General features: G+C 50.2%; 1 protein-coding gene across 3 annotated transcripts; it reads left to right on the plus strand.

The window, feature by feature from the left end:
- The first annotated feature begins 1505 nt into the window (after positions 1–1505).
- On the plus strand, positions 1506–5134 carry LOC123045402 (glucan endo-1,3-beta-glucosidase 14). Of its 3 annotated transcripts, none has more exons than XM_044468448.1 (4): positions 1506–1838; positions 3337–4370; positions 4565–4746; positions 4859–5134. In XM_044468448.1, the coding sequence occupies exons 1-3, from the start codon at positions 1754–1756 to the stop codon at positions 4619–4621; spliced, it is 1176 nt and encodes a 391-aa protein (XP_044324383.1). In that variant the 5' UTR covers positions 1506–1753; the 3' UTR covers positions 4622–4746; positions 4859–5134. The 3 variants fall into 3 exon arrangements, with proteins under 3 accessions (XP_044324383.1, XP_044324384.1, XP_044324385.1); XM_044468449.1 differs by having other exon boundaries at positions 1509–1838; positions 3340–4370; XM_044468450.1 differs by having other exon boundaries at positions 1512–1838; positions 3306–4370.
- The last annotated feature ends 4206 nt before the right edge of the window (positions 5135–9340 follow it).

Here is a 9340-nt window from a genome sequence, read left to right on the forward strand (position 1 = left end):
TCTCTACGTTCTCATGTGGATATGTGGAATCTGTCGAGCACATCTTGACGTGGACGGCCGTGGGTATTGCTGTGGCGCGTCAATCGGTTTCAGGTTCGCCGCCGTTCTCGCCACGTCCACGAAACAAGAACGGGTGAATCTTCCCCGGACGAGTGTTGTGCCGCGCGCATTGCATTTGTTGTTATCGCAGCAACAACATCCCATTATCTGGATGCTTTGGCACAGAAAGGTGTGTCACTTGACCTGGGGGTAAAGTATACATACGTAACACACCACCACCGCCACGAAAACATCGATCTCGACAGCGCGAGGAGATGCTTTTTTCAACTCCGAAATTGCTGTGATCTTTGGCGGTATATGTTGGTTGGTGTATACGTACGTTTTTATAAACACGCATGAAAAGACCTTTTGCGGTTTGGTGCGAAGAAAAGAGATGTAATAATAGGGTCGGCACGAAGCGTGCGTGTCCAAAATGGATTCGCGTGTACCTGTACTGGATATCCCATCGGGTTAGGTGCGGCACTGTGGCAGGGAGAGGGCGAGCAAGCGACTGGCCGTCCCTGGTCGTGGTCGTGGGGAGCGCAGTGCGGACAAAAGTTGAGGAAACAAAAGACGATGAACTGGCTCAAGGACGATTTGTAGGGCAAAGATGCCGAATTAAAGGTGCCAAATGGAAGAAAAGGGATCGTCGATCACGATGTTGCTCACATGTAGCGTATCGAATTATTGTTGTCACTACTCACGATTCATAGGATTCAGTCGTGGGTCTGAGCTAATGCGCCAATTCCACAGGCTCGCGCGGTGCCTGGTCCGTCGTGTTACCAAGATTACTGTATGTGGCAAATGTCGGCGTGGACAAGAAAGGAGGCAGCCCGTGACCGGAATGCGGCGAGTCTGACGGACGCGCGATCGGGCGGCGGGCCCGGTCCACGTGCCGCCGAGTCGGAGCGGCGTCACAGGCGGTGTCGGGCGCACCCAGCCGGATCGCGTCGACGGCCACCGCCCCATCACCGCGCACCGATGCCAGCCTGCCGCCTGCGTGGTCCCGCTCTAGGACGGACCCGTCGACTTAACCTTGCTTCCCGTTTGGGAGAAACCATTCATTCTCGGACGTCCAGTACAAAATGCATATGCGTGTGGCCTTCAACTTGCGTCTCGTTGCCTCGCCTGAAACCTGCGGCGTGATTCGTGCCGCTCGGGCCTATTTTTTTGTCTGAGGAAGCATCTCATCAACCGGCCGGCTCGACGGAGGGAGGATTGGGCCGAGAGAAGCACGGAATCACGAGAGGGGAATGCGGGTACCAACCTGCGGGCGCACACGTCGGATCCCGCCCCGAACATGGAATGGTCGGCGCGGCGGAGATACCAGGTCGACACGCGTCGACGGCGCACATGTATAAGGCAGCAGGGCTGTACCTGCCGCCGGACCGGCCCACGCGCACACTCGTTTCCGTCCCGACCTCGCTCTCCCTCATCGCGCTTTCCTGCATCAGGCAGGCACAAAACCCTCGATCCAGAAGCACACGCAACGCAGCGGGGCCTAACCAACGGCTGTAACTGTCGTCGGTCGTCACCTCACCATTGCCGCCCCTTAAATATCCCGAAACACCACCCCAAGCCCCAAAAACGCAAGCAAAACGCAGCGCAGACACACTCCGTCCACACAAACTCGCGAGCATCGAGAGGTCAAGCATTCCCCAGTGCCTGGCTGGAATCGGAGCTTCAAGCTATCTGCGTCCACACTCGTCCGGCCATGGCCGTGCCGGAGCCGTCAAGAACCGGGTCGCCGCCTCGCGTCTTCCTCCTCGTCTTCGCCATCATTCTCACGGCCACAGCAGGTGAGCGCCGCGCAACTTTGGGACTTATACATCCTCGCGTATTCACGCAGCGGGGGAACGTCGTCGTTGCATATTCGCTTCGCACGCTAGCTAGAGAGGGTTTTGCGGGGCACACAGAGAGTTGGATTAGAGACTGTGTACATGATCATTGCATGATGAAGCTCCAAACGGCCTTCCAATTTGTGGTTCACCCGGTAGCTAGAGCGCTAACTCGTTTCGGTTTGGGCTCAAAGCTGCGCTCCTTTATTTTCCTTGTAAATGCTTTGCATGCCATTTGTCTAAACACTCCCCTTGTCTAAACTGATGTTTACCTAGTTCCATTGCCATATGTCAAACTTACACCACATCATTGATCATAGAGCCAAGTGGTCTTTCATTTCTTGTTTCCTCTGTATACAGAGTTTCTGTCTGATATCTGATGCGTTTATTTTACTTTAATTCTTTTCGGAATGCGATCTTTGCTCTCTTTCTTAGTCTCAAAAAGGTTTTTTTCAAGCCCCAAAAAATAAGATTTAATCTTGGCTGCCTGATTTCCCTCAAGTAACAGCATGACATGACGATCTAGCTATCGATAGTGGTTGTTAGGTGTACTTGCTGAGATTATCTTATCACTTATCACGACGTAGTACGTTTTAAACGAATATCCAGGGAGCTCACATGGTCCCTCAAGGTGCTCCATGGCGTAAGGAAGGCTGCCCACTACGTACCACTTGGGAGCATCTCCCAAATCCCAATACCAAATCCAAGCCATTCCGGCACTATTTTCCCTTTGCTTTCCTTCCCAAATTGACGTGGATCCGATCTGGTGCTGAGCTGCGATGACTTTCCCCGTAAAGTATCTCCCAAAGGGTGGCCAAGTGGCTTGCTGATTACAGTTGTTAGCTAAACCTGGTGTACTTTTAGATCGCTTGTGGCCACTGGATGACTGTTACAAAATGAAATACTCTAAAAAGGTGTTTGACAACGTACGTAGTCTTTATATTGGCTTGATTCTTGGTAGGATGCCCCATTCACATGCTCTTTCACATGTGGACCCCAGCTTTCACTGTATCGTGCAATAAACAAGTACTCCCTCATGTTCTAACTTTTTTTTTCTAAATCAGATATATGTAGACACATTTTGATGTATTTGTTCATTCATTTCAGTGTATGCAGTTTATATTAAAATATCCAAAACCTCTTATAACAATGAACGGAGGAAATTACTACCGTGTAGGTAGATGCAGCTTAGATTTTTGTTCATTTTATTTTGAACCTTTGAGGACGTATCTCCAGTTGGACAAAATTGATGGATGTTTTGTACTAATATGATCCAAGCGGCCATAATCAAATTAATCACGACCTCCAATTAGTCATGGATATAGTGAACGTTGTCGTCAAGATCTCCAATTAGTCATCTTCCCGTTTTGCCTGTGCGCGGAATGCAGTTTCTGTCTCTGTGAACTTGATGTCGATGCATGCATGCAGATCGTTGTTTTCTGACTTGTGACAATCGCAGCAGATGAGGCGGTGGCAGCCGGAGGCCTATCGATCGGGATCAACTACGGGCAGATCGCGGACAACCTCCCTTCGCCGTCCCGCGTGTCCATGCTCCTCCGGTCGATGCAGGTGAGCAAGGTGAAGCTCTACGACGCCGACCAGAACGTGCTGAGCGCGTTCCTGGACACGGGCGTGGAGTTCGTCATCGGCATCGGGAACGAGAACGTGTCGGCGATGGTGGACCCGGCGGCCGCGCGGGCGTGGGTCCAGCAGCACGTCCGGCCGTACCTCCCGAGCACGCGCATCACCTGCATCACCGTCGGGAACGAGGTGTTCAAGGGCAACGACACCGACCTCAAGGACAGCCTCCTGCCGGCGATGAAGTCCGTGTACCAGGCGCTCGGCGCGCTTGGGCTGCAGGGGCAGGTGAACGTCACCACGGCGCACTCCCTGGACATCATGGGCAGCTCCTACCCTCCGTCCGCCGGCGCGTTCCGGCCGGACGTCGTGCCGTACATCCAGCCGCTCCTCGACTTCCTGTCGGCGGCGAGGTCCCCGTTCCTCATCAACTGCTACCCGTACTTCGCCTACAAGGACGACCCCACCGGCGTGCCGCTGGAGTACGTGCTGTTCCAGCCCAACGCCGGGGTGACCGACCCGACCACGGGGCTCAACTACGACAACATGCTGTACGCCCAGGTGGACTCGGTGTACGCCGCGATCCAGGCGCTGGGCCACGCCGACGTGGACGTGAAGATCTCCGAGACCGGGTGGCCGTCCAGGGGCGACCCCGACGAGGCAGGCGCCACGCCGCAGTACGCCGGGATCTACATCGGGAACCTGCTGCGGAGGATAGAGTCGAAGCAAGGGACGCCGCTGAGGCCGGCGGTGCCCATAGATGTCTACGTCTTCGCGCTCTTCAACGAGAACCTCAAGCCGGGGCCGGCCTCCGAGCGGAACTACGGCCTCTTCTACCCCGACGGCACGCCGGTCTACAATGTCGGCCTGCGCGGCTACCTCCCGCCGATGGATGAATCGGATGCCACGCGGACGGTAAGGCCCTTCCGGCTCCGTCTTCCCAGATTCTGCAAGTTCGTTGCAAACTTTCTGAATGTGGATCATACGTCGTCCGAGAATATCTGGTGCCTTAACTCTTTACGAGACGGCACTGTCGTCTTTGGCATTTCTACTTTGTGTATATGAGACATGAATCTGACGTGCCTGGAAATGGCCTCTGTCTTTTGCAGGCCATTCACTTCTTGGCGCTCATCGCCTTGGCATTTGTCACTCTCGTCTTATCCTGAGAGTATATACTGCTGACCACTGCAGACTGCAGTAAAGCGAGCGAAGATGTTGATCCCGTGCATCGTAGTTAAACCCAAAGCCCGAGCATCTTTTGCTGCTAGGGTTTTCACTAGCAGATCAGAAGGTGAGAAAGATGGCTGAAAAACCTGCTTTTGGGTAACATTTGCTGCTCCTTTTCACCCAAGCAACGTGCTATTTCGCTGGAAAAAACTAACCGATGTGCTTTGTTTCTCCAGGATGCTCGTGACCATCAGAAACGCACAGAAAGCTGTACTCTTGTCATTTCGGCAGCATACAGGAGCTGTAGCTGTTAACTCCATATACATACATACATACTGAGAATGAAGTTTAACTAACTGCTTGGGCATGATAGATGGCCAATATTTGTACAAACAACAATTATTTGATAGGATTCCTCTTGATTCATTCTAGAGATATCTTCTCTGCACATAAAGCTGTACAGTATTTGTACATAGGACAAAAATATTCAGGAGAAGGCTGCCAATTTGTCAGGTGTACTGTTCTTCTCGTGATGCTTCCTAAAGGCATCTCCAACGACGACCCTCAAATCAGGCACCATCCGTCTGCACACTTGTCCGGACATGGGTCCGGACAGTGGTTCCGGAGTCAACCATCAAAAGATAGATGCAAACGTCCGATCACATTTGATGCAAATTTAAACAAACTTGACAACTTTCATTCAAATTTAGATATTTTTTTACATAAAACCGAATGATTTTCATCTAAACCGGAGCACATTCATTACATTTTTGACATATTTCAACTAAACTATAGCAGACTAAGCTTTCTAACCTAGTCCAAAAGATCGTCGGTTGCCGCCACGCCCGTTTCCCATGACATGTCTTCCTCATGGTCAGCAACAAGCTCACAGGAAAGTCGTGAGCCCCGCAAGATTAACCTTCACGGGATGGGAAGAGTAGCCTCCGCATCCCTGAAGCGGGCAAGCTAATCGGTCGGCGATGAGCCCACCAAATTTAGCTTCAACGGGAGGGGAAGAGTAGTGGTCCCCGCATCTGCGAAGCAGGCAAGCTCAGAGTTGTGCGGCCCGACAAGACGGTGGAGGGGGCCTTCTTGGCACCCAAGCAGCGGCGGCCTCCCACGCTCTAATCTTCCTCACTATCGGCGGAGGCTGTGGACGTGTCGACCTCGTTGTCGTGGTAGCAGGGCGCAGCCGACGTGGAGTTGGCAACCTCTCGGTGTCTCGTCAAATTCCTCCACAATCGTGTCGATCTCCGCGAACATAGCTTCTTTCTCTGCCTATAGGACACGGAGCTGCCATCGCTTGGGGCGGGTTTCGCGGGAGGCGCGGTACGATAGGAGCATCGCCTTTTGCTTGTCCATGTATGCCATGATGCCCGTAATGGCAATTTGCTCCTCCGCAAGCTAGTGCTAGGTGACGAGGCGAATGTTGTACCTCTGGTCGGCATGCGCCTGCCGGAATGCGTAATGGAGTCAAATCCAGCAGATCTCGAGTGGGGGTTACGTGCTGATAGTCTTGGCACGATGGTAACAGGAACATATGAGTTTACTGTAACACCATGATTTTTGGCCTTTTTCTTTTTCCAAAGATCTTTTGGATTTTTTAACAAATTGGCTTTGGATTTGCTTTTTGAATGGCTCCATGGACTCAAATCTTGGGAATAGCTTTCGTTTCCTTTCCCAAGTGAAATATGAAGGAAATATGCCCTAGAGGCAATAATAAAGTTATTATTTATTTCCTTATTTCATGATAAATGTTTATTATTCATGCTAGAATTGTATTAACCGGAAACATAATACATGTGTGAATACATAGACAAACATAGTGTCACTAGTATGCCTCTACTTGACTAGCTCGTTAATCAAAGATGGTTAAGTTTCCTAACCATAGACATGAGTTGTCATTTGATTAATGGGATCACATCATCAGAAGAATGATGTGATTGACTTGACCCATTCCGTTAGCTTAGCACTTGATCGTTTAGTACGTTGCTATTGCTTTCTTCATGAGCTATACATGTTCCTGTAACTATGAGATTATGCAACTCCCGTTTACCGGAGGAACACTTTGGGTGCTACCAAACGTCACAACGTAACTGGGTGATTATAAAGGAGTACTACAGGTGTCTCCAAAGGTACATGTTGGGTTGGCGTATTTCGAGATTAGGTTTTGTCACTCCGATTGTCGGAGAGGTATCTCTGGGCCCTCTCGGTAATGCACATCACTATAAGCCTTGCAAGCAATGTAGCTAATGAGTTAGTTACGGAATGATGCATTACGTAACGAGTAAAGAGACTTGCCGGTAACGAGATTGAACTAGGTATTGGATACTGACGATCGAATCTCGGGCAAGTAACATACCGATGACAAAGGGAACAACGTATGTTGTTATGCGCTTTGACCGATAAAGATCATTGTAGAATATGTAGGAACCAATATGGGCATCCAGGTTTTGCTATTGGTTATTGACCGAGAATAGTTCTAGGTCATGTCTACATAGTTCTCGAACCCGTAGGGTCCGCACGCTTAACGTTACGATGACAGTTTTATTATGAGTTTATAAGTTTTGATGTACCGAAGTTTGTTCGGAGTCCTGGATGTGATCATGGACATGACGAGGAGTCTCTAAATGGTTGAGACATAAAGATCGATATATGGGACGGCTATATTCGGACACCGGAAGTGTTCCGGGTGATTTCGGAGAAAACCGGAGTGCCGGAGGGTTACCGGAACCCCCTCGGGAGAAGTAATGGGCCTCATGGGCCTTAGTGGAGAGAGAGAGGGGCGGCCACGGTGGGCCACGCGCCCCCTCCCCTCTGGTCCGAATTGGACTAGGAGGGGGGGCGGCGCCCCCCTTTCCTTCTCCTTCTCCCCCTTCCTTTCCCCCTCCTAGTAGGAGTAGGAAATGGGGAGTCCTACTCCTACTAGGAGGAGGACTCCTCCTCCTTGGCGCGCCCCGTAGGGCCGGCCGGCCTCCCCCCTTGCTCCTTTATATATGGGGGCAGGGGGCACCCTAGACACACAAGTTGATCTACGGATCGTTCCTTAGCCGTGTGCGGTGCCCCCTCCACCATATTCCACCTCGGTCATATCGTCGCGGAGTTTAGGCGAAGCCCTGCGCCGGTAGAGCATCATCATCGTCACCACACCGTCGTGCTGACGGAACTCATCCCCAACACTTTGCTGGATCGGAGTCCGGGGATCATCATCGAGTTGAACGTGTGCTGAACTCGGAGGTGCCGTGCGTTCGGTACTTGGATCAGTCGGATCGTGAAGACGTACGACTACATCAATCGTGTTGTCATAACGATTCCGCTTACGGTCTACGAGGGTACTTGGACAATACTCTCCCCTCTCGTTGCTATGCATCACCATGATTTTGCGTGTGCGTAGGAATTTTTTTGAAATTTCTACGTTCCCCAACAGTGGCATCCGAGCCTGGTTTTATGCATTGATGTTATATGCACGAGTAGAACACAAGTGAGTTGTGGGAGATACAAGTCATACTGCTTACCAGCATGTCATACTTTGGTTCGGCGGTATTGTTGGATGAAGCGGCCCGGACCGACATTACGCGTACGCTTACGCGAGAATGGTTCTACCGACGTGCTTTGCACACAGGTGGCTGGCGGGTGTCAGTTTCTCCAACTTTAGCTGAATCGAGTGTGGCTACGCCCGGTCCTTGCGAAGGTTAAAACATCACTAACTTGACGAACTATCGTTGTGGTTTTTGATGCGTAGGTAAGAACGGTTCTTGCTCAGCCCATAGCAGCCACGTAAAATTTGCAACAACAAAGTAGATGACGTCTAACTTGTTTTTGCAGGGCATGTTGTGATGTGATATGGTCAAGACGTGATGCTATATTTTATTGTATGAGATGATCATGTTTTGTAACCGAAGTTATCGGCAACTGGCAGGAGCCATATGGTTGTCGCTTTATTGTATGAAATGCAAACGCCCTGTAATTGCTTTAGTTTATCACTAAGCGGTAGCGATAGTTGTAGAAGCAATAGATGGCGTAACGACAATGATGCTACGATGGAGATCAAGGTGTCGCGCCGGTGACGATGGTGATCACGACGGTGCTACGAAGATGGAGATCACAAGCACAAGATGATGATGACCATATCATATCACTTATATTGATTGCATGTGATGTTTATCCTTTATGCATCTTATCTTGCTTTGATTGACGGTAGCATTTTAAGGTGATCTCTCACTAATTATCAAGAAGTGTTCTCCCTGAGTATGCACCGTTGCGAAAGTTCTTCGTGCCGAGACACCACGTGATGATCGGGTGTGATAGGCTCTACGTTCAAATACAACGGGTGCAAAACAGTTGCACACGCGGAATACTCAGGTTAAACTTGACGAGCCTAGCATATACAGATATGGCCTCGGAACACGGAGACCGAAAGGTCGAACGTGAATCATATAGTAGATATGATCAACATAGTGATGTTCACCATTGAAACTACTCCATCTCACGTGATGATCGGACATGGTGTAGTTGATATGGATCACATAATCACTTAGAGGATTAGAGGGATGTCTATCTAAGTGGGAGTGTAATTGAACTTAAATTTATCATGAACTTAGTACCTGGTAGTATTTTGCAAATTATGTTGTAGATCAATAGCTCGCGTTATTGCTTTCATATGTTTATTTTGATATGTTCCCAGAGAAAATTATGTTGAAAGATGTTAGTAGCAATGA

Source organism: Triticum aestivum, chromosome 2B (assembly GCF_018294505.1).
Source record: "Triticum aestivum cultivar Chinese Spring chromosome 2B, IWGSC CS RefSeq v2.1, whole genome shotgun sequence".
Lineage (NCBI taxonomy): Eukaryota > Viridiplantae > Streptophyta > Magnoliopsida > Poales > Poaceae > Triticum > Triticum aestivum.

Coding starts and splice junctions, on each gene's coding strand:
- LOC123045402 (XM_044468448.1), top strand. CDS start 1,754: ATGGCCGTGCCGGAGCCGTCAAGAACCGGGTCGCCGCCTCGCGTCTTC. Junction 1,839..3,336: donor CATTCTCACGGCCACAGCAG/GTGAGCGCCGCG, acceptor TGACAATCGCAG/CAGATGAGGCGGTGGCAGCC. Junction 4,371..4,564: donor AATCGGATGCCACGCGGACG/GTAAGGCCCTTC, acceptor TGTCTTTTGCAG/GCCATTCACTTCTTGGCGCT.